The sequence below is a fragment of the Urocitellus parryii genome, chromosome 13, assembly GCF_045843805.1.
Source record: "Urocitellus parryii isolate mUroPar1 chromosome 13, mUroPar1.hap1, whole genome shotgun sequence".
In the NCBI taxonomy this organism is placed as follows: Eukaryota; Metazoa; Chordata; class Mammalia; order Rodentia; family Sciuridae; genus Urocitellus; species Urocitellus parryii.
Window position 1 is genome coordinate 51,829,536 of NC_135543.1, and position 25,088 is coordinate 51,854,623.

General features: G+C 44.8%; 2 protein-coding genes across 6 annotated transcripts in view; one reads left to right on the plus strand and one right to left on the minus strand.

Moving 5' to 3' along the window:
• Positions 1 to 9,870, plus strand: part of Emilin2 (elastin microfibril interfacer 2) — a 51,288-nt gene extending 41,418 nt beyond the window's left edge. For 2 of the 4 annotated variants that reach the window (XM_026394526.2, XM_026394524.2), the window contains 4 exons: positions 5,058 to 5,456; positions 6,791 to 6,823; positions 7,572 to 7,703; positions 8,811 to 9,870. In XM_026394526.2, the coding sequence (XP_026250311.2) occupies positions 5,058 to 5,456; positions 6,791 to 6,823; positions 7,572 to 7,703; positions 8,811 to 9,148 (902 nt within the window). In that variant the 3' untranslated portion in view covers positions 9,149 to 9,870. Of the gene's footprint in view, positions 1 to 5,057; positions 5,457 to 6,790; positions 6,824 to 7,366; positions 7,454 to 7,571; positions 7,704 to 8,810 lie in introns of those variants that run through there. The other 2 variants (XM_026394527.2, XM_026394528.2) reach the window with 2 other exon arrangements.
• Positions 9,871 to 13,626: 3,756 nt separating this feature from the next.
• The window catches only part of Lpin2 (lipin 2), a 76,602-nt gene continuing 65,140 nt past the window's right edge, over positions 13,627 to 25,088 (minus strand). For both annotated transcript variants that reach the window (XM_026394539.2, XM_026394538.2), the window contains exons 11-20: positions 24,930 to 24,999; positions 23,298 to 23,387; positions 22,280 to 22,362; positions 21,151 to 21,295; positions 20,681 to 20,829; positions 19,615 to 19,701; positions 18,779 to 18,931; positions 18,158 to 18,272; positions 17,425 to 17,528; positions 13,627 to 17,103 (exon numbers count right to left, since the gene is read on the minus strand). In XM_026394539.2, coding sequence (XP_026250324.2) covers positions 16,959 to 17,103; positions 17,425 to 17,528; positions 18,158 to 18,272; positions 18,779 to 18,931; positions 19,615 to 19,701; positions 20,681 to 20,829; positions 21,151 to 21,295; positions 22,280 to 22,362; positions 23,298 to 23,387; positions 24,930 to 24,999 — 1,141 coding nt within the window. In that variant the 3' untranslated portion in view covers positions 13,627 to 16,958. The remainder of the gene's footprint in view (positions 17,104 to 17,424; positions 17,529 to 18,157; positions 18,273 to 18,778; positions 18,932 to 19,614; positions 19,702 to 20,680; positions 20,830 to 21,150; positions 21,296 to 22,279; positions 22,363 to 23,297; positions 23,388 to 24,929; positions 25,000 to 25,088) is intronic.

Below are 25,088 nucleotides of genomic sequence, written 5' to 3' on the forward strand. Positions count from 1 at the left end.
CAGCATTCTGGTGGATTTTTGTTTTCAAGCCTGGATCAGCGTTTTTAAAATACTCCAGTTGCAGCATTTGCTTGGCAGAGACACCCTTTAGATGCTAGGGAGATGGTTGACCTCCACTGGACCTCGGATGGATTGCACTTGACACCTGAACTGTGCTTTACAGTTAGCAGAATGCCCCACATCCGTCACTTTGTCTGATGGGCATTGAATTCTGCCTGGTGACAGGAGGATACAGCAGGGTGAGCCCATTGCATGGATAATGTTGATAACTTGAGAGATTTCAGCCTCAAACATAGACCCTAACAGTGTAGGCTGGCCCTTGTCCCCAGCTCCTTGTTTATCGACTGGACACCACCCAGTTGCCAGGTGCACAGCTAACCCCATGTCCCCAGGTCCCCCCACAGCCCGGCTCCTCAGGGCACTTGTTGGGAGCAGGTTCCTTTGAAATTGGCTTTTAATAGGAGCTTCAGAGAAGAGGGGTTGGAGTCAGTGCTGGGGGTCAGGTCCCTCCTGCCTGCTCGTGGTGGCATGAGCCCACCTCTTGGCAGCATGAGCCCACCTCTTGGCAGCCAGGCCAGGTACCTCGGGCCGATCTGACCCTGACTCTTCATTCCTCAGGCATTATGTCCCGCAGGGAGTCACACTTGGCTCCTGCGAAGAGTTGGATTCAAATGGTCGCTCGGTGAATTGGAACCATGTGTTCCGTGCAGCAGTCAGCCACGGAGAGGGATCCTTCCAGAATCTCTGTCCAGTCTTTGTTGTGACTTGCTAATGACTGTCTGTGCTGGAGCGCCACGTGACGCTGTGGGTGGGGCCTGAGCTGGGAGAGGCCGGGGCTGGGGGTGATGACTGGAGGGTTGGGGGCCTGGACAGTATCTTGGTTCATTCTTTTTTTTTCTCTGCCTTCCACTGGGTGTGATAAGCCTTGGTGTTGAGAGAGTGATGAATATTAAAAAAAAATTGTCCCATGTGTGCTGCCCCCAATGGGACCCCAGAATGGCAATGATTTGGGGCAAGATTCAAGTGCCCAGTTTAATGGCTAAGAGCATTTAGGCCATGCATGACCCACAGTACCTGTCATATTTTCAGCCTCCTTTTATTTACCAAACCCTTCAGTTGCTCAATGTCATGTACTAGGCTCTGCGCCAAGCCCTGGGGATGAAAGATAATTTAGATGTATAATCACCAGACAGCCGGAGAAGAAAAATACACAAAATCAACAGTCTCTGGAGGCCCCAATTTTTGCTGGTTCAGAGAGAAGCTTGCTCAGGGCTTGCTGGGCAGATCCAAGAGGGCTTCATGGAGGAAGTGGTATTTGAACTAGGATTTCAGGCATGGGGGCTGGCAGAGGCTGTTTTAGGGGGTGTGCACATTGGAAGGAAAGGCATAAAGCCAGGAAAAGGCAGACGAGAGCAGGGCACCAGCGAGGTAGCTATTGCCTTATATTGGCTTCCCCTCCTCCCAACTCCAAAGTGGTTATATTACCATAAATCAATTTTCAATATTTATGCTATGAGGAGCACCATAGCTCTCCATGGTCACATTGCATTCTTTAGCTGCTTTTCTGAGTTAGCAGTCAGTACTTGCTTAGACTTTATGTATCTATTTTGGATTCTTCCCATTCTCCCAACAGCCTCTCAGTATAATTTTATCTGCCATGAAACCTATCAGGCCATTTGGCCAGTTCTGTTTTTTTTTTTTTTTTTAAATTGGAAACCTCATTTCTGGAATTCTTTCTGATCCAATCTGGGTCCGTCATTTTTCTAGATGGACTCTAAGGCTTTCAACCTGAGACTGCTTTCACTAGCTGTTCTTCAAGAAACAGCTTGCACCTTTTTTTTTTTGGTGTGAGACCCTCTTCCTGACTCTTTTTCATGGCTGACTCCTTTATTTCAGTGGAAAATAGTTTCAATTGTTTTTTTTTCTTTTTTAGTATTTTTTACTTGATTCTTTTTAGTTATATATGACAATAGAATTTATTTTGATATATTTATACAAGCATGGAATATATCTTATTCTACTTAGGATTCCAGTCTTGTGGGTGTGCATGATGGTGAGATTCACTCTGGTCTATGCATATATGTACATGTCAGATTCATTATGTCAGATTCATTCCACTGTCTTTCCTATTCCTATCCCTCCTCCCTTCCCTTCATTCCCCTTTTGTCTAATACTTTGAACTTGGAATAGCTTTTAAAGAAAAGGTCGCTTTTGAGGAGTTTTGTTCTGTTTTCTTTTAAACTATTGCGTTTCTGAAAATGTCTTCATTTATTTACTTATTTTAGTCATAGATGGACACAATACCTTTATTTTTTTTTTTTTAATGTGGTGCTGAGAATCAAACTCAGTGCCTCACACATGCTAGGCTCTACCATTGAGCCACAACCTCAACCCAAAATGTCTTTATTTTGCTCTCATGATTGTTGGATATTTTGGCTAGGTATAGAATTAAATATAGAATAGTTAATAATTATGTTCCTTCAATGTTTGAAGGCATCGTCCTTTTGACTTCTAGTTTCCCATAGTATTGTTGAGGAGCTTGATGATACCCTTGTGGTTTGTACTTTTTATGTGTTTTCTTTTGAAAGTTTGTGGTATCTTTTCTTTTTAAAATATTTTTTTTTAATTGTAGGTGGACACAATGTCTTTATTTTTATGTGGTTCTGAGGCTCAAACCCTGTGCCTCACATGTGCAAGGAGGGCGCTCTACTACTTAGCTACAGCCCAGCCTGTGGTATCTTTTCTTTATCTTCAGTGTTCTGAATATGCTGTGGTGTTTTAGTCTGTCTTGTGTTGCCATAACAGAATACCAGAGACTGGGTAATGTATAAAGAAGAGATTTATTTCTCACAGATCTGGAGGTGGGATGTCCTAGGACATGGTACTGGGCATCCGGCGAGTGCCTCTTGGTTATGTTATTCAATGGTCAAAGGGCAAAGAGGCAAGCAAACTTATGGGAATGAGAGAATCACAAAGGGGATAAGCTCAGTTTATAACAACCTGCTCTGGAGATAACTCACTCCCATCACATTCACCAGCTGTAAGGGTAGAGAACCCGATGACTGAACACCTGGCGCTGTGCCCCACCTCCACCCCTGTGCCCTGCCTCCACCCCTGTTGCATTGGGGATTAAGTTCAACCTGAGTTTTGTATAGGACATTCAAACCATAGATTTTTTTTATTCAACAGTGGTGCTAGGATCTTTAATTTTCTTCAGTTCTGGGAAATTCATTCTCTCCTTACCACCCCCCCACCCCTACTCTACAGTTTTTCTGATCTTTTTCTAGAAAGACTAAGTTGACCTGATAATTTTCTTTTTTTAAAAAATATTGGGCTGGGGATGTGGCTCAAGCGGTAGCACGCTCGCCTGGCATGCGTGCGGCCCGGGTTCGATCCTCAGCACCACATACAAACAAAGATGTTGTGTCCACCGACATTATTATTTTAAATAATATTTATTTAAAAATAAATATTAAAAATTCTCTCTCTCTCCTCTCTCATAAAAAAAGAAATATTTACCATATTTCAAATGGTAAATATATAAAAAAATATTTATTCTTAAGTTTTAGGTGGACACAATATCTTTATTTTACATTTATGTAGTGCTGAGGATCGAACCCAGTGCCTCGTGCATGCTAGGTAAGCGCTCTACCACTGAGCCACAACCCCAACACGCCGTCACACCAATAATTTTCTTATGGTTTCCTCCTCCTGTCCATCATTTTGTCCTACCTTCTGAAAGATTTCCTTGATTTTGTCTATCAACCATTTTATCAGACTTTCTTATTTTGGCAAACATACTTTTAATCTGCAAGGGCTCATCATATTCTTATTCATATGTTGTGGATGGACATAATACCTTTGTTTATTTATTTATTTTTATGTGGCGCTGAGGATCGAACCCAGTGCCTCACACGTGCAAGGCGGGCACTCTACCACTGAGCTACAGCCCCAGCCCGTGCCTTGGTTTTTCTATCACACCCAGACCTTCTCAGGGATAGAAGCCATTCTGTTGTATGTAATGAGTGAACTTTTTGGTACATAGAATGGAATTAGCTCAGTACCATCCTTGGGAGAACGGAGACAATGATCAAATCCTTTTCTGTAGGGCTTAATTCTCTCATGAAACGTGGGTTAGGAAAGGCCGTTTGAGAAATGACCTCTCTAGGGGTGGTCTGGGAACCTGGCTCTGGGAGGAGGGGAGCATGCATTTGATCTGCCATATTTACCTTAGAGAATGCTCACTCTAGACGTGGGCCAGGACACAATCACTGTTGCCCAGCGTGTGATTATGCAGCTTTGGAACCTGGGGTATCGCAGGACCAAACAGAGGAGGTGGGTGTTTGTTTTCCCTTTGCAAATGGAATCTCAGTCAGACTGGTTATTTTTAGAGGAGTGCTCAGGAATGGGTTCCTGGAAGGTTGGTTCTGAGAATGTATTTGGAGAAGAAATGGGCGGCAGCTTTTGGATGAGTCACAGTGACCATCTCAAAAAGAGAATGTGAATCAGGAGGTTCCTCTGTTGGAAATTCCTTCCACTGGTAATCCACAGGGTGTGGTGAGACAAGTGGGCATCCCTGCCCTTCTGGGTCTATGTCAACTGCAGAGAGGAGTTCCCTGAAATACGCATAGATCACTGGCTGGGGATAGATGTGGGGTCTCCACAGCAGAGTTCCTCAACAATCACCTGACCCTGAGACGAGCTTGTGTTGGAGACTAAGGTGGCCAGTGGCTTCAGGTTCCTTTAGTTAGTAACCTGTGATACCTCTATGGCACAAGCATGGAGAGGTGGAAATCCTTTTGTGTTGGGCAGAGGGTCCGGCTGGCTTCTTAGGGTGACCTGAAGGCAGCTTAACCATAGCTTCTTCAGATGTGATGCAGACTGCCCCAAGCTGTGGTGCTGTTTGTGGATGTCCTGGTGGGGACAATGCTCTAGCCACATGGCTGATGCTCCTGAGACTAGCTTGTGTTGGAGACTAAGCAAAGTCCCTCACAGACCTGAGACCAGCCATGACTTGGAGATTTTTTGACCCTGTGTTTCTTTCTCCTAATGCTCAGCGGAGGAGCCCTCAGAAACACCCCAGCCCCTGGCTCCAAAGGCCCCACAGGTGCCTGCCAGGCCCTTGCCGTCGGAAGCCCCCACCGAGCTGCCGCAGCCTAAGCCAACACGGCCATCACCGGAGGACCCCGCAAGACGACTGCACACAGGCCAACGGCCAGTGCTGCCCAAGAGACCCCCGCAGCTGTGGCCCCCAGAAGAGCCACTGCCCCCACCAGCGCGACCTGGCTGGACGGGGCTGCCTTTCTTGCCTGGCTCCACCGGGGTCCTAATGGAGACTGGAGAGGCCGGGCCTCCGGGGAGGATGGGCGTGTCAGGGAGGGGCCTGCCCCAGGGTGTGGATGGCCAGACAGGACAGGAGGCCATCCCCAGCGCAGAAGGCTACGCAGGAGCACCAGGTGAGCCTATCACAGAGAAGGCACAGGGGACGGCTGCAGATCACCTGAGCCTTGGGGGACAGGGGTGGGTATGCTGCAGGGTCTTAGTGGGTTTAGGGTCTCAGATTTAGGGGGACAAGTTCAGAAAGAAGCTTGCAATAATGCCAAGGACCAGAGGGGGATGATTTATGCTAATCTAACAAATGTTGGCTGGGACACTCCAGGGACAGCAAAGAAAATTATACTTAGAAATGTCATCATCTCAGGGGTTGGACTGTCTGTTCACGGGGGCAGCTCACTGGCATTCCTAGTAGGAGAGGTCTCCAGAAACCAAGTTTAGTGAGCCTGCTCGGGGCAAAGACCGTTAGGGGCACAGCAGAGTGGGAGGCAGCCTCGACACAGCCCTGGGACCTGGCATTCAGTGTCCCTAAAATTTAGTTCCTTCAATGCCAAGGGAGGATGGCACAGAACCTCAGGGGATTATGGTGAGGATGAAAGAGCCAAGGACTTGGCTGTGGAGCGTGCCACACGTGTCGTGTCACTGCTGTTACTGTCCTGGTGATGGTGTAGTCAGAGTTAAGGCACGAAGAAAAAAGGAGTGAGCCTTCTGGGATCCTTCCATTCTGGTCTCCAGCCCCCAGCCCTCCTGGGGGCTGTTACAGGTGAGGAAACAGCCTTAGGGTTGTGGAAACAGAGGGGGCAGATGATGTCGGCTTCCATAAACACTCCTGGTCCCCTCTGGGACCAGGCTGACCTTCAGGGGCACCTGATCATGGTCAGGGTTGGGGTTGGTCCCTGATGGTGACGGCCTAGTGCACACATGACCAGCGAAACATGGTGGCTGCCTGGGTCACTGCTGAGTCTCTCCCTAGCTCTCCTTTTCCCCGTTCCTTCTCAGCCTCCTGAGCTACAGTGATCACAGTTGCCTTTTCTAAGATGTTGGTCTTCCATTAGTTCCGAGTGTCATGGGTGACTATATTCTGCTGGGCTGTTTTTTAATCCATCCATGTCTGCAGGCCCCTGCCCAACCGTCCACGCAGTCAGTCCAGTTGAAGGCCTCCCGGGCCTGGCCCCAAGGCCCCAGCGCCCCACCTTTCTCTTTGGATTCCTGCAGCTGGCTTGCTCTCAGGGCCCTCTGGCTGTCTAGGACTAGGCAGGCTGGTGAGGAAGCAGGAACAGGAGTGTGCAAATGTGCTTCCAGATCTGAGAGGGCAGCTCTCAGGATGGATTTCCTTGCTGTGTCTGTTTCATTAGTAATAGAGAATCAAGTAGAACACGTTGGCAGGGAGGAAAAAGGGACTCAGCAAAATGAGTTACTGTTTCAGGTCTTGACATTCCTTTCTCTTGTGTTTCAGGATACCCCAAGTCACCTCCTGTAGCCTCCCCAGGTACGTCTGCTCAGAGACAGGGCAGAAAAAAGGATGGTCCTCTGTAGCCTCTGCGCTGCTGTGTACTCCTGCTTCCTCCCTGGGCTGTTAGCATGAGCGGAGCTTAGGGCCCCGGCCCTTGCACACCCACAGCAGCAGGGCAGGCCCCTGCTGACTGCAGTGGACCAAACCCTTCAGAGAGGCTCAAAGGCAGGTCCAACACAAGGAATTTTCCACCCTACCTCATCCCAGCTCAGTTTCCCAAGGGGATCACTGGGTGGGCCTGTGCCCTGGGTGGTCCTGATGAGCTTCCTGGGGGCCCAGGCTTTATGGGCTCATTAATAAGTAACCAGCTCCCTAAATGATTCTTCTTATGCACCCAGAACCTGCCCCTCGCTTGTAAGCAGTTTTACACATGCATAGACCTGTCTTCCTCACACATGCAGTTAGTCACTCTCATGGTCATAGTCTACCTGTCTTGCACACATGTGCGCGTGTACACACACACACACACACACACACACACACACACACACACAGTCTCTCTCTCATCTTTCTAACCAGAGCCAGTCCAATCCCAGGCTTCCTTAGCTGACTGCTGATGACAGATGAGGGGGACCTTCTGGCACTTGGGTACTTTGCCACTTTCAGGTGAATAAAATGGGCCTGGGACGCAGGCCTGATTTCCTGGCCCCCTCACCTGTCCCTGCTCCAGATAGACCCCCCCCCCCCGGAAACTGCCATTGTGTTGACATCCCCTCTCCCCCAGCAGGGGTTCCAGGGCCTGCTCTGGTGTCTTTTTCTGCTGGGCTTACCCAGAAGCCTTTCCCCAGTGACCGTGGCGTTGTCCTCTTCAACAAGGTGCTGGTAAATGACGGGGATGTTTATAACCCCCAGACTGGTGAGTACTTGCAGGGAATGTGGTGCTGCCTCCTCTTACCCCAGTGCAGGTGGGGCGCTCCCACTCCCGAGGGGTCAGGGAGTTCCCCCTGGGCATGTGCGGCTCTGCCCAGGACTGTGGGAGGTGAGTGAGCAGCCACGTTCTCTAGTCATGAGGTCGGCATGCTGGTCCCTCATCACTGAAGGGTCATTCATTTTTGTATGGTACTTAAGAACGCTCTGACAGCCCTGGCCTATTGCACTGTGACCAGTTCCCTCCCAGCTGTCCTCTAGTGGCCACGGAGCACCACTCTTTCTCCACATCTGACAGTCACTCTAACCCCTTGGAACTTGGCAAGCAATAGGCTTCCTCCAGAATCTTGTTTATGATGAACAGAGCTAAGAATGGGGCTGTGTTCTCTCCAGAAGGGGAGGATTCTGGCATTTGGGTCTCATACTGTAAACAGAATTACTTAAAAATGTATACTTCGGAGTCTGTCTGCTATGCCTGCATTGTCCCCGTGCCCTCAGCCCTGGGTTTTGGGGAACCCTGTAAGGATAGTGGGGATGGAGCTTACCCCCGGCTTCCTGACAGTGCCTTCCGTCTTCCTTTCCTCCATGAGACCTTGAGTGGTGATCTCCTTTTCCTCTGTGTGAAGGGAAGGGCCTTTCCCATCAGCCCACCACTGTCCACCCAGGTTTGCTTGCCTGTCTGGACCAGTCCCAAGAGAATCATGTTTCCTGGCATGCCTGAGCCAAGCAGGCCAGGGAAGAGCCCACAGGGCAGGTGGCGTGAGGTTGTGGTCCTTTTCTAACCAGCCTTGGTGCCACTGGCAGTTGTTATTCGATGTGGACGTGGTGCTCCTGAAGCGTGCTGCTTGTAAGCTATTGGAGGGACTGGACTGCCTTTTGGTAATTTTTAGCCACTGTCCTCACACTGGGCCACCTGGTCAGCATCCATTCTAATCCCCTCCTGTGAGGGCATAGAAGCCCCCTGCAGAACTCGAAACAGAACTCCGGGTACCCCAGGCTTTTTTAAGTTTCTGATCAGTTCATGGGAGACTGTGCAGCAGCATCACATGCCTTGAAGGAGACACATGAGCTCACCTGTCTGCCTTCCTCCCCCTAGGGATCTTCACAGCTCCTTACGATGGGCGCTACCTGATCACAGCCACTCTCACCCCTGAGCGGGATGCCTACGTGGAAGCCGTCCTCTCAGTCTCCAATGCCAGCGTGGCCCAGCTGCACACAGCCGGGTACAAGAGAGAATTCCTGGAGTACCACCGACCCCCAGGGGCTGTGCACACTTGCGGCGGCCCAGGGGCCTTCCACCTTGTTGTGCACTTGAAGGCCGGAGACGGTGTCAATGTGGTGGTGACTGGGGGCAGGTTGGCCCATACAGACTTTGATGAAATGTACTCCACCTTTAGTGGGGTTTTCTTATATCCTTTCCTTTCCCACCTCTAGGGTGGCCAGGGAGAGGGGAGAGATAGTTGTAAAAACTCTGAAGCTTTAATATATTCAGTTTATGTATGTAACTGGAGCACTGATCTAGAGTTTTCTGCATACATCCTTCCACCTGCCCCTAAGATAAAGGCCTTACCTCGCTGTTGGGCCACCACACCTTAGAGTTTGCAGACAGGTAGTGAGGAGTTCACCTATTTTTCTGTCACTCTAACTGGACAACTGGAAGACTTGGAAAGCCCCCTTGCCTGCAATCCAGCTCCCCTCTTGCATCTTCCCAGCCTCCAGCTCCGCGTCGAGGTTCCTGGGGAACACACCTGGTGCTACCTGTGGAGGTTTACACTGCTTCCCAGAGGGCAGGGCTGCAGGATGGTGTCTTGCTGCTAGAGAGGAACTGCAGCTGGCTGAAGGTGGGGGGGGGCGGGGTGGTGGTGGTGGGTAGCCAGCAGTCTCCTCCATAAACTACACGCGGGAGAAAAGTTTAAACACTGAAGTGCTAACGTGGCCCATGCCACCCCGTACAGGGACCCAGAGTTCAGTTTGGGTTGTTCCCTACCTGGCTAACTGCCATGGCCTGGGACTCATCCCTGCTTACTGGGCCCTGGCCCCACTGCAAAAGGGGATGTGCCACACACTATTTATGAAACTTGTTGGGCTCCTTAGATGACATGTACAACTGAAGTGCAAAGACAGGGAGTGTCAATAAATATGTAAAACCACTTTGAGTTACTTCTCTAAGTCTGGTGCCTTACGGATTGGGAGTTACTGCTAAAAAGCAAACTGTAGAAAGGCAATTGACTTTTTTTTTTTTTAATGGCTGTAGAAAGATCTTGCATAAATTAGTCTCTACTATAAAACTTATCTATGAGCAACCAGGCTGTATGCCTGGGTTCGCCATGATCCCACAGCTAAAGAAGGGCTCTTCCACGGAAGGCTGGAAACTCACATAAAATCAGCAGATTTGGTCCCAGGCTGAGACCAAATCCTCACTGCTTCATTGCACAGATCACTGGCAAGACATAGCTTATGAACTCTTTAAGGTTCCTAAGCAACAAGAGGCTCAACACAAAACTGATCACTTCTGAAAGCTGAGATCATCTGAGAAGGTGGGCATCTTCCCAAAGTAAGCACACACTGTTCTAGGCCCAGGCGCAGTAATACTTCATTAGCAGTCCCAGAAACCTGTAGGCACATCAGACCTTTTAGCACAATGTGGATTCCGCTAACCAGGTTGGGAAGATGTGCTCATCAGTCAAGTAAGCCAGGGGAAGGTGCACACGAGAGAAACGAGCTTTAGTGTCCTTGGCCTGCACTGAGCTGGCAGAAGAGGCTCTTGAGCTATAAAAATGCCTTGTGTTTCAAGGCCTGTTTGCAAAGAAAATTACAGGGTGGCCACTGCACTCATCCCTTACTGCAGCTGGGGAGAAGTGAACAAGCACTCAAGGTTTGCTGCTATTTTATAACTCAGACCTCTGTCCAGGAAAGGGAGGAAGAATGGCCGTTCTCTCCCCTTGTTTCTGCAGCTGGTGAATTGGCTAAAAGCAGCTGTCAGTGTATCCTTGGCTGTCCTAGAAATGTCTCATGGAAAAAAAATCCCAAAGCAGTGGAGTGTTTTCAGGAAAACCCAGTTGGCACACACATGCTTACACCCTCTTTCCTCACACTCCCCTTCTAAAGACTTCAGTGCCAAAGGAGGCAAACACTCAATGGAAAAGCAGTAACCAGAGAGAAGGTAGGTAACAACTGCATTGTCTACTCTTCCACAGGCTGCTTCTAGTGCATCACACACAACTTAGTCATCCTCAGTGCAACTTGACTCATTTACCAAAATACATGCATTTCAGCTCTGTGCATCCAAGACAGGCAAAGCAGCATAATTATAGCAGGAGCCTGCATTAATTTCAAGATAAAATGAGATGAAAGCTAGACCCTACCACATGTAACAGCAAGATTATAAGGGAAGAGCCTGTCTTTTCATACAGATGGAAAACAACAGGATCAAGAGAGCTCAAAGGCTGTGGTGGGGGGTAGGGCAGAGTTTCAGAGCATGGCCCTTCAATAAGTCAATACCCTTGAAGCTGTGCATGAGAGGTACAAACCAAATCCTAGGGCTTCAAACCTAAGGTGGTTATGACTTTAAAAAAAATTTTAAGGGGTTTTTGCTATGTCATCCAAGTTGGCTCTGAGTTCCTGGGCACAAGCCACTCTCCCGATCAGCCTCCTGATTGGCTGGGACTACGAATGTGTGCCATGACACCTCCAGCTGAGGTTATAACTTCTGAAATCAGAGTTGTTGCAGAGAAAAAGGTCCAGTTACTCAAGTCTTAACTGAAACATTTTCCCCCCCATATGGAACACTACCAAATGGCCTCATTAAAGAATGCAAATCAATGGACTTTGTATTTGAAATTATTTCTAGTTAGCAACATTACTTAGCTTTCCCAATGACTACCATATTTTAAATAGTTTCCCACAAATTATTTGCAGTTTGAAAGGGGTATCTTGTGGTCAGAGACATGACTAAGTCCATACCTGTAGATCTGAAAATGGCTTTGCCCATATCCATTTTCCAAACATTCATGTTTTTCTTATGCCTTCCTAAGATGGGAAGGAAAAAAGGACACATGCAAACTCCACTGGGTGTAGGATGTGACGGAACCGCAATTGAGATGGGCCTCTAAGCTTAGGGAAGGATGTCCGCTGACCCCTTACTTAAGGGACCTGGAGCTGTTCTGGGCAAACCATTTCCTTTATAATCAAATTCCCTGAGAGTGTGTGAATGTATGTCTTTTTTTGTGTGTGTGTGTGGTTTTTTTTTTTTTTTTTTTTTTTGCTGGGGAAAGAACAGAACCCAGTACCTTATACATGCCAGGCAAGTGCTCTATCCTCTAACTCCCTGGCCTTCTAGTAATTTTTTTTTTAACCTAAGTTTTTGCCACCTGGAAATCAGTAATTACAAAGCATGCCAATATACCAGTTCTTTGGTTCCTGTCCTGAGTTCTGTCACTGACAGGAAAAGAGATGACAGAGATGCTTTCTCCAATCTCACCCTCAAAGGTTAGGAAGTAACCCCCCATGCATCATTTTTCATGAAGGATGACTAATTACTTGTCTCCTTCAAGTAGGGTGACAGTGCTCTTCAGAATCTGTACCAGCTCAGAAATAATCACTTCCCCGAGTTTGTTAGCTTTGTGTGAAATAAGATTTCCTGTACCAAAAAATGCTCCCTCTCCTGATATTAGGGAACATATTTAACAGATTACTAATCCACTCTACCTTTGTAATTCAGAATAGTTAGCTACCTTGCTCAATGCACTAGCACTTGACCCATAACAGTCTGGGCACATATGGTGCACAGGGTCATGCATTCAAGTGGTCTAATTATTGCCCAAGAAGTCCTGTGGAATTCCAAGAATAATTCAAGAGGTTTGGGAAAATGCAATAACGACAAGAAATTAACTGGTGTAACAGTCACACTGTGCAGCTCTTCAGATCATCCTCATGGTGCCAAGAAGAAATCAGTACTGCGGCTCTGCTACTGGACTGCCCACATTTTCAGCTTCAGGTAGACGCAGCCTGCAGCTGACATCCAACTGCTAACAGGCTCTTACAAAGCAACAGTAGCACAAAATGATATAATGAATGCCTACAAAGGAGTAACTATTAGTTTCTGTAACTATTAGCTTCTTTATCTGTAAAATCTAAGGCTGATTTAACCCTTGCTGAGTAAAATGAGGTCTCCAGACCAGCAATAAAGCTCGACTTGTTAGCTTGGGAGCTAACCAGAAATGCAGACTCTTGGGTACCCTCAAACCTGTTGCACTTTAACAAGCTCTTAGGAGATTTCTGTACTCATTATAATTTGAGATGCTGCAGTCTCTGAGTTCTTCATTTTCAGTCCCAAAGTATACCCTAAAGACTCATAGTTCCTGTCACCCTGCCCTCTTATCATAGTAAAGAGGAATTAAATACCAAGTTTTTTGATACTTGAAAGCTCACTGATGGAGGGACCCGTGATCCAACATGTGCTGCCCTGCAGCAATCTGAGAGGATGAAAAGGATTTAATCTGTGGGATGTGGGCTTTTGGTCAAAGATCACTTTGACTCCCGCTGATCTAATGAAAACATCAGGACTGCTAAGTGGCAAATCCCGAGAAAGGGTTTAATGAAAGGTGGGGTGTTCAGGACTCTGAGTAGAACTCCTAAGGGACTCTAAAGGGCTGATATGTCCACCAGCCAGATTACAAGAGAAATTACATATGTATGAATGAATCACTTCCTGGCAGAACCTACAAAGCAAGAGAGGTTAGTTCCTATGAGTGTAGCTTCACTTCTGGAATCAGTTTTTAAAAATAAGCACATAGACACATCGTCTAAGTGTCAGAAAAGATCAAAATGCTAATTTATGGAAATTATCAATTTCTGGCAAAAGTATAGAGAATATGATTTAACTGTCCCTTGAAAGAAAGAGTCAAATGCACTCAGAGTTTATGTTTGTTTATTGTTGTAACATTTTGTTTTGAACATCAAACACTGCACCAAAATATGAGCCATTCATCTTAAGACGTCTTTACCATAACTAAAGAGTACTGTATTGATGTTTACAATTAATTTCAGACAACTGAAAACTTATTAGTGATATTTCTGTCTAATAATCAAATACTTCATCATTGGCTGAACGTAATTATTAAATTAAAGAGCAGTTTCCCTTCCCTTTCTTACCCTCAAACCAAACCAAAAGTCATTTTCCACCTGGAAATAACATTTATTTTAACCAGTTTTAAATAAAACCCAGCATGCTCTAAAACATGGGAAAACAAGGTTTCCCAGAGTGAATATGATACTTGAAAAGATAAAGCTCCCTGGATGAATCCGTTTTCACCAACTTGCAAAAAGAGAAAGTGCTTAATGTTTTTTCTAACCATTTCTTCTCTCAAAGGCCTTGCTTCACCTTCAAAGCAACTAGAGAAGGGCTGTGTGCAGGCCCACAGTCAAGTGGGCTGTTCAGGGCAGAAGCATGTTTCAGTCACTTAGTCACCTTTCCTCCTCAGTTGGTTTCCCTATGATTTTTAGCAGCTTTTGTTTTAGGACATAAAACTAGTAGGTTTCTTTTTCCAAATGAAAACTCTATGTAGATGTGTTTGAACACAGTGAAACATTACTGATTATGGCGCTAAGTGTGCATGCTCCAAGTCCACACATGTACCTCGCAGAGCCTGATGGAGAGCAGACATTAACTTCCACAGCAGTACAAGCTTTAACACATGATATCAGAGCAAACACTAAAGTTAGACTGAAGTGGGAAGAGGGAAAGGGGTCATGTCACCAATGGAGCAACTGACAAGAATGACTTAGAAGAGCCCAATCTCCCTACAGCTGTCCTTGTGACGTTGCTTGTCACTGAGCCAGCGTGAGGTTGATGCTTCAACTCGCCATCCTAAGAGATTGTGTGCAAACACACTCAAGGGCATCTCTCTTTCACAGAAAGAACAAATGTCATTTGTACCAAATGGCAATGGATGTTCAGCACAAACTTAATATTTTCTTAACATTACAGCAATAGTAATCATCTACTTTCAGCAAAAGGGACTCCTTTAAACAAGGAAAAAGACTCACGGTCATTAGCCTACATACCCACTGGATCAATCTGCAGCAACAAAGTCTAGGGCTAGTGGACATTGAGACAGAAGAACCAGCTACCCTCAACACAGGCTGGGAGATCCAGATACTAGGCTGGATCCTCTCAGAAGGCCTGTATATCCAAGGAGAAGAGCTTGTCAAGAAAAACAAACTAGTCAAAAATTGTGAAGGACAACCTAAAAAGATGATGGATATTAAGATTTTCTGTACCACACATATGCAAAGAAGTCCTACTAAGCACAGATTAAGCACATAAAGCTCTCATTCTTCCTCTAAATCAAAGGCAGTTGAAAGGACACACTGGTGGCATCTATGGAAATAAGAAAACTGCATGGATATTTTACTAAAATCTTAATTCACTAACTGGGTAGAACTTCATATAAACATAACCTAGTTCTCCTATTTACTATATATAAATAAACTCATTAGACAATTAGTCCTTAGCACTATTTAAAGGGGAGGTTTTGCACTGGAGAAAGCCTGTGTCATCTCTTCTCTAGGAATATGTGCCTCCAGAGTTTGCCACTGAGAACTGTGTTCAAGGGGTTTCAACAGTGCCTCCATACCCAACAGCACTAGGGAAAAAAGGCTGCAATCAGTCAGGGCCTTTCAACTCTCCAATCTGGAAAAATAATCACCCGTTTCTCCAACTCTAGATCAGTATTATTTTGGGTAAAGCAAACTCAAACAAGAGAAGTTCCCGAGAAGATGACAGGGACACACAGGAGTTGGAAATGAAACTACCTAAAAGCATCTGCAGCTCCCCCTCAGCTCAGGAAAACACTGCTTCCTGCATCTTCCTCAATGGAGGGCTCTGACCTGGGGCCATTTCAAGTCCCCTGAAAGCCCTGAACAGTTCTCTTGATGTTAACACCACAGTGACTATTAACACCCAGCTGATCACCAACACCAGAGGGGCTTCTGGCAAACAATCCTTCCCTGCTGCTCTCTATTCCCACATTTGATACGAGCTCATTACAACCAGGCCAGTCCATGCAGCTGCCATGTATATTTTAGTGCAAATGCATGAGTATCTCTCTGTCCCCATGGGGTCTCAAAGGGTAGTCTCTGCACTTGCCAACCACATAAGTGCCCCAGCTGCCAGAGGAGTTAGAAAGCTGGTCTGGGGTCACTGCTGAAGGGCTGATGGCTCAACAGGAGCTCCAAGACCTCTTTCTCACATGGTTTCTATAGAATTTAACATAGGGTTGTGATGACAAAGCCAAAACTACCAGCCAGTGGCCTTTACACAAGCTTCATTGTGCTTCCCTGACTAATTTGAAGCACGGAATTTTAGAAATCCTGTCCCAAAGCAAGATACCTAAAGCCCCATCTAAGCCAGGTAACCAGCACAAGGACAGAGAAAAGGGCTATCCCCAGGACCCACTGCAACTGTGTACTTGCATTTCTGTGTTGGTGTTCTTTGTCTTGAAACTCAAAATCCCACATTATTCCAAACATGAAATATAAATCTATTCTTCAGCTATGTCTAAGAAATAACTTAAAGGCCTCTCACCATAGAGTAGTCACAGATAAGAAACTGATTATCCAAGGGGATTTTCTCCCCAGAAGTTCATGTTGGTGGGTCTGGGTTCAGTGGCTCTGGTGCATAAGCCCTGGGGGCCCACCCAACTTGGCACAGCGAGCAGCTATTCTGTTTCAGTGTGCAGAAATGGAGGAACCCAGAGGAAAGATGTGCACAGATAGTTTTAGCCAGCATCACAACTGGATCTGTGGCAGTTCAGTGGACCGGACCCTCTGAAGAAAGCCTTGGTTATAGAGAGACAATCTCAACTGCTCAGTAGAAATTGTTAACACTTTACTTTGTGTAACGTTTTGGTCCATTCTTGAACTTCTGTTTTCTTCCTTTTTAAGTTACGAAAATTGAAGGAGTGCCCAGTACACAACTCCGCAGGAAGCACGTGTGAAGGCCCATGTGTGACAGAGCACAAGGGCTTTAACTCAGGCTGAGCCCCTCTCTCCTCCTTCTGAGGGCTGAGCAATAGCCTAGGAAGGAAGGAGAGTGGCTGTGCCAGCTCCAGGGGCCCTGTCCCTGCTCTAGAAAGCAGGTGCCCCACTGTCAGCCCTGGATCCTTGTCCACAGGATAGGTCACCTTCCCTGCTGTGAGGAGAGTGACTATACCTCCCCATTACCCCTGCCACAGGTGCCACTTCAGGCCAGGTCATCCAGGTCCACATGAGGGATTGGGTCTCGCCAGTAGCAGAAAGAGCTGAACTCTGGGCACAAAAAGGCAGAATTCTGTTCTTTATCGAGAAGTGGGAACACGTGCTCCACAAGCTCACTCAGCCTATGATACCTAGGAGAAGGGATTGGGGAAGAGATGCAGATTGTTACTTCAAAATCAAGATAAGGCACAGTGCATGGGCTGTAAAGCTGCTTATTCAGATTCTTCACATAGGCAGGTTCAGAGACAGGTCTCAGTCCCATCCCAGGGCATAGACTTCCTCGTACATATCTGAGTAGTCAGGAATCACTTAAACAGCTATTCTAGAGGAGAAAACACCCAGAGGAGGAACAGCTCTCTGATCCTCCAAGATAGGTCTAATTTCAGTTATTATCTATTCCCAGCTGCAACTGTTGCTGTATGGTGCTGGCTGAGAATTAGGAATTCACTTACGATGATTTGTTTCCTTTGGTCCTTTCTTGGATTAATTCACCCTTAGGATTCACGGTGAATATTCTACAGTCTGGAACTCCAACTTGTGTGTAAGCATAAACATCCTGCAGAAGAAAACATGGAGAAGATGTAGGAAAAGCTTCACTGGTTACTCTGAGTCAGAAATACTGCATGAATAGAAGACTCTACAGAAACATGTGGTGCGGGGCAGTATAATTTTGCCTCTGAATTGAGCTTTAGACAAACCCAAGCTAGTGTGTGGTGCCACCTGAGGGTGTAGAGGGAATCAAGCAAACTTGGGCAGCCAAGGAGAAGCAAGGCCTTTGAGTGTAAGATAAATTCAGAAGTAACACCTTCGGTACATCTGAGATGTGGTGGCCCCAAAGGATAGGAGGCAGGTCAGGGAAGTATTAATAAAGGGTGGAGGGTTTACACTGTGGTTCTGGGGTAGATATAAGGACATGGCTTAAAACCATGAAGGACAAGAGGCAGAGCTGCCTGGGGAAATGGAATTGAAGTTACAGAAGCAAAGAGTATCCTGTATACAATTCTAGGACAGATCTATAAGTCCCTATAGGACCTCCTCAGTTGCCATGGAAAGGTGGAATAGATCCAGTGACAATACTGAAGAGAACAAACATTTCATTCTGCTTACAAAAATGGGTTGATAATTATGACAACGTAAATGATCTGAATTTAGCCTATGTCAGAATCTGGGTCCAGAGACACTTACGTTTGGACGGTTTCCAAAGGCAGCATAGAAGGGCTGCTTGGATGGGGCAAACAGGTTCTTAATATCATTGAGACATTCAATCTTGAACTTCTCTGGTTTCTTTTCTATTACTTCCCTAAGAACAAAAAATACAATCACCAAACTGAAAATGGCAGTTTTCCCCAACGTGTGTTCCTGAAAAGATTTTAATGCTCACAAATCCTCACTTTTTCTTTTTTAAAATATATTTTTAGTTGTCAATGGACCTTTATTTTATTTATTTATATGTGGTACTGAGAAATGAACCCAGTAAGCGCTCTTCCACTGAGCTACGACACCACCCCCAAGACCCCCACTTGTTTAACACTATGTAACTGGTACACTTCTTTTTCCTCTTTTGCCAGTCAAATCTTACAATTAAAAAAAAATCTGATGGAGTTTAGGGTTGGAGAAAACTTTTCATTACAATATTTGACAGAGACTATGAGTCAGAACACTTTGAGGCAGCCAAAGAACAGAAATGCAGAAGCTCTGAAACAGACTGACAACCTCTAAGAACCCAATATCTGTTCTTACACATACTCTTCTGAGTCCCTGCCCACATGCACACAGGGAAACCCAGAATTCTTGTTGGAGAGGTACCTGTGGAAAGCAGAGAACAAGCTGCTGGGGGACAACATCAGAGGACCCCGGGGCAAGATTGTGCCCTTGTCATTGACCCAGTGCAAGTAGCCACGGGTCATGTCAGCCATGCCAATGGCACGAGCGGAACAGTACAGAAACTTGTAGCCATTCCTGAAAATAAAAACAAAAATACATCCTTTGTAGTCCAGGTATTTTGGCAAAAGGAAAAAAAAAAAACTATTATTATTTTAATAGATTCAAATAAAGTTCTTATATACTATGAAAATCAGATTTTTTAATTTAGCAAGAAACTAGTTAGAACTGTAATGATTTCACCTTTCCATGGAAAACACCAAGGGAATAATGGAGATACATGTGAATACAGATTATGCTAATATGTGACCACAGGTTATGCTGAATTTAAAAGTACTGATGTAATACACAGAGCATCTAGTCCACGAGAGCCAAACACAGAATGGACAAAAATCTTCAACTATCTTTAAAGTATCTGCTGTAAAGGAAAGACACAAAGAATCTTGTTTATAAGGACAACTTGTAGGATGCAAATCATTCTGTAAGAAGCAAAGTTACACATGGTAACTGACATTCATAATTTCATATTCTAGGTAAAAAAATAATTATAGTTATGATGATATATACAGGTGGTCCCCAAAACGCACAGCATTTTGAGAATTAGCTGAAATAATACCTGTAAGTTGGTGCCAGAGCAGAAATGCCTGGACCATAACATGATTTATTGTAGACTGATGATTTATGCTATTTTTATATAGTTCTTGAGCAAAGCAAACTTCTATCTCATTAGACTAGGATGACACATGGGAAGAGAAACTTACTCATTAATGGAATGATAGAGCTTTGCTATACCCTGATGAGTCCAGTCTTTACCTAGTTGTGGGAGAATCTGCCCCAAAGCATCAGACCTGAAAAGAGTATTAACAGAAAAAGGTATCAGGAATGCAACATATGAAAGCCAAGAATTTTCCATCTCATTTTCTCTTTGATCAGCAGCTAATAAACCCTGGCTAGTGGAGCAGGGAGGAGGATACTCTATAAAGCTGATTCATTATATTTGCTAGGCAGACCCTCTAAAATCATGAGGTGCTTCTAAAAGTGGGGTCACACGAGAGCCAGATGTTCATTTTCAGAGATAATTTACAAGCACAAGTCCTCTTTTTCTCCTCCTTAATCTACAGTTTTATTTAATTATTGGTACCAGGGGTTGAACCCAGAGGAGTGTTTAACGATTGAGCCACATCCCCAACCCTTTTTATTTTTAAGACAGGGTTTCTCTAAGTTGCTTAGGGCTTTGCTAAGTTGCTATGGCTGGCTCTGAACTTGTAATCCTCCTGCCTCAGCCTTCTAAGCTGCTGGAACTATGGGGTTGCACCACCACACCTGGCTATTTTCTTTTTTCTTGCGGGGGTGGGTACCAGGAATTGAACTCAGGGGCACTCAGCCACTGAGCCACATCCCCAGCCCTATTTTGTATTTTATTTAGAGACAGGGTCTCACTGAGCTGCTAAGCACCTTGCTGTTGCTGATCTGGCTTTGAACTTGTGATTCTCCTGTCTCAGCTTCCTGAGCCGCTGGAATTACAGGTTTGTGCCACAGCACGTGGCCCAGCTCTTTTAATGTATGAGTTTGAAGGCCAAATAACTACATCTTTCTAAAGTTATATTTGACATTCCATTTGAGTGGCTCCACCCATATTCTCCCTCCATAAAATGATTATGTGTGGATTACATTCAGGATCTCTTAGGAAATATGGCTTAAAAAAACTCTCCACTAGAGCTGAGGGCTGAGAGCCCCAGGTGAAGGACCCCCCTCCCCCATGCACATTAACTGTTCCTCCCTCGGCATAGGGTTGCTCTCTGCTACCTACAATGAGCTTCAGCTTACTTGGTTATTGTTCCATCGATATCAGAAATGATGATCTTGTCATTCCAGTTCCACAGGTAAATGGTACCTGCACAACGGCAGGTACCTTGATACTGGGTTGTAATACTAAACACAATATCATTGGGGCCATCATGGAGCTTCAATTTTGCCTTTTATAAAAAATAAAAAGCACAAGAATAAAAATCAGTAGAAAACTCAGTTTGGAACAGTTTAAAAATCTATAAAGCAGTAACTGGCATTTCAGGATCCTAACAAACTCAAAGCAGGATGTCTGGTGTAGCACATAGCCCAGCCCAGAGCTTAGCATGCTCACAAGATGGACCAAGAAAGCCACTGCTTGAGTAGTGTTCTGGGTTTCCAAGGACTTCTCAAATACCCCATTAAAACCAGGTAAACAAAAGTGAAGCACATCAAATTAAACAGTTACTAAGTAAGTCCTATTGGATTTGCACAGATCACAAGAGACTCACTATCTGGTCTGAGGAGAGTCGGAGAGACTTCTTATATGAAGTTGTGCTGCTGTGGCTCATGGTCTCTGTGGGGATGGGGTCCACTTTGATGGATTCTTCAAGCTCTTGTGACCCCTCATCACTGGATGTGTCATCCTCAGCTGGCCTATTTAACATCAAACTAGTTATGGAAGAGGCAGCAGGGGGAGTTTTATTGATAAGAGCTTTTCAGTAGGACCAAGAAAATACAAATATCCTTAATCCTTTCTAGAGTTAGCAAGAGTTGTTTCTTCTTCCATCTTCCCAGTTTCTCTGAAATATGTACATCACTAATTGATAATGATAAGGCCACCTTTCTCTTCCTTCTAATAACTGGCATGTAGTTACATTCTGGCTTTCACGTGTTACTTTCTGCTATATCCAGTAAAAGCTATCAGATCTACCTACTTCTGTTGTAAAAGATGTGTATGTTTCAAAAGGAACAAATAAAAGATTAGTCCTGGATTATACATTTTGGACACTGCTTAACCTGGGTTAAAAAAAAATAGTAGTAAGAAATTTTATACACTCATTCAAAGACAAGGGTAAAGAGTAAAATAAAACTCTTAGACTTAGACTGCTGGGTTAGAGAAAGGATTGAGGAGAGAACCTGGACCAAGGAAAGTAAAGAGATGGAAAATATCAGAATAGGATACAGTGTGAGTAACTCTTCTCAGAGTCAGCTAACTCAAATGTCCAAAAGAAATGATAACACATTCAAATCAACCCTTCAGATACTTTTTTATATCTCCCTTTGGTGCCTACAGGAAGCAGGAAGAACAAGATCATCAAGGGTAACACCTCTTAAAATGCCTAGAATTCCTTCCAAAGTCCCATATTTCTCAGCACATAATATCATGGCTCTGTGACAGAGGAAAGGTGTTTATGAAGTAGTAATGAATATATTTATTCCTCTAAGCTGATAACATTTTTCAGAAAAGCAGTTGTCATCTGCTGAGTGATGTTAATGACCTACTTGATGTCATGTTCATCTACGAGAGAAAGATTTTTCTGACTAAAAATTAAACAAAATTGCCACAATCAATTCCTAGGTAATGGTCAAACGAGCAGCCCAAGTGCTGTGAGTGAGAGGAAGAAGAGGGCACTCCACCTAGCACTGGCTGGCTCTTCAGTACTTGATGGTAGGTCACTGGTTGGCGGCACCTCGGACTTTCCCTCCTTAGCCTCTGGCAGCTAAAACAGAAAGATAATAATGGCAATGTGAAATATTTTCCCTATGAACAAGCCAAAATTAATCAGCAGCCCTCTCTAGGAAAAAATAAACCTTCTGAATCTGCGACCCCATTACAGAGAAACAGATTTTCTCTACTTTGAGCTGAAGGACAAAAACCTGAGACAGAAGTCATGCACTGCCATGTAAAATGCTGTCTCTAGAGAGCCAGAAGTAAAACCAAAAGCATTTTAAAAGGTGCCAAGTAACAAAATATAATGGTCCAAACTAGCTGTTAGGTCACTGGCAGACATACGGGGACTGCAGAACAGAAGTGACTGAAGCTGGCTATTAGAAATAACTCAGCACCTACATGAGGAAGAGGTGGTTGGTGTGGACATGAACTAGATTCAGGCAGAACTATCCTTGTGATATCTGAAGAACAACAGTTGAAAATCCCAGAACCCTGTTTATCAGACTTGGGGTAATAAAGACTTGATCTACTGCTTGTTTAGTGTGGTTCTCTGGACAAACCTATTCTTCTGATACTTTTGTTAAAAGAGCAGATTCTGGTTATTTGCATGTGGAGTTGTGCAGAATAACCTTTTGCTTGTAACATGTGAAAACTAATGCAGGAAGTGGACCTTGGCTCTGGAGCCATACAAGGTCAGCCCAGGCTCCATCCCTTACCAGTGCCTTGACCTTATTTAACAATAGCACCTCTTTATGCCCAAGCTTCCTTAAAGTAAAGTGGCAATGCAAACATCTCTGGTGCTGAGCTGCAGCAAAGGCTGTAGGTAACATAGGCAAAGCACCTCACAGCACATTCATGAATTAACTGCTCAAAAATGGCAAAAGAACCTATGTAAGAGTACTTTCTTGTATGTGGTAAAGGTTTTTTGAACACATGATCCACTTGTTCTCAGCCCATGGAAATGATTACTGCTAGGTCTATTACCTGCTTAGTCATGCTTTCTCTCTTCCGCCAAAACCACCAGCGGCCAGATTTCTTTGGCATCTTGTCTTTAACCCAGGACTCAACAGTGGCCTGGAAATAATCAATTTAGGTCAGCCTGGTCAATCTGTTGGTTGTAAAGCACCCGACTTATAAAATTGGCCTGAAAGACAGTGCCTTTTTCTGGAAGTAAGTGATAGTTCTCCATACCTCCCAAACTCCTCTAGTATTATTTATTTATTTATTTTTTAAGTTGAGGATGGACACAATACCTTTATTTATTTTTATGCAGTGCTGAGGATCGAACCCAGTGCCTCACACGTGTGAGGCAAGTATACTACCACTGGGCTACAATCCCAGCCCTCCTCTAGTGTGTGGTGTTTTTTTTTTAATATTTATTTTTTAGTTGTAGTTGAACATAATACCTTTATTTTATTTACTTACTTTTACGTGGTACTGAGGATTGAATCAGGGCCTTGCGCGTGCTAGGCGAGCGCTCTACCGCTGAGCCACAACCCCAGCCCTCTAGTGTTTTTAATACCCTTTAAAGATGAAAAAGGTCCAACTTTGGTGGCAGCACGCTTTGTGGTGGGAGGCCTGGTGGTCTAGCTATGTAAGACTTTAGGCCAGCAGTTCTTTTTAATCAACTTTGGAAAATATGAGGATATGAGGACTGACTAGGCTAATGATATCTTCATGGAGAACAGATTAAAAACAAATTTTGAGGTTCTAAATTAACAGGTGTACCAGCCATAAGCTGACCCAACTACACATCAAACTGATGTCATGCTTTTGCTGGTTACCTCCCCTTCTTTTGAAAGCTGTTTCTTCCTTATTAATGAGGGGAAGATTTTTCCCCCTCCTATTCATTTCATATTTAATTTACAATTAATAAAGTCTCTAAACTTTTATTTCCCCCCTGTGATGGGATCAAACCCAGGGCTTCCCACAGACTAGATAAGCATTCTACCTCTAAGCTACATTGCCAACTCAAATCTCTGAACTTCAAATATATAATCAGAAACTGGCATAAATATCTAATTACGATGACAAAAAAGTGCAGCCCAGGTAATTTCCCAGATTTGGGGCAAAAGGTAATTTTGGTAGGCACATATAGCAATGTGGATCTTTTATGTTAGATTAATAAAACTTTGAACTGTATCTGTTCAGAAATATAAGTGTTAGAATTTGGATCTTTAATGCTGCCCTAGCTCATATATTAGGCAAAACAGGAGTTTTTAGAGTGAAATGATCAGATTATGAGAGCTATAGGCTCATTAATAAATTAATCCATATGATGAATTACTAATTTAAATGGAGTACTTGTGGTAACTGTAGGTACATAGGGCATGGTTGAAGGAAATAGGTCACTGAGTACCTGCCTTTGGACTTTGATCTGTCCCTGGCCCTTTCCTGTCTCTCTGCTTCCTGGCTCCAATGAACAGAGCAGCACTCCTCCACCACACCATTACACCATGATGTTCAACCTCACCACAGACCCAAAGCAATGGAGTTGGCTGAACATGATTTGAACCTCTGAAACTGAGCCCCAAATAAACTTTTCCTCCTCAAAGTTGTTCTCATTAGATTTTTGGTAATCGATGTTGGAAAAGTTCTCAAATGTAGATCACTCACCTTAGGCAAACTCTTCTGAAATACTTGCAGGCTAAGGATCATAGGAGCAGCCAAAGCCCAGTTATAGTAACTGTCAGAAACAAAAATTGTGCAAAACCATTACACAGAGTAAGAGAGAGGAGCAAAGGAGGCTGGGAAGGGAGTAAGGGAGAGAGGAGT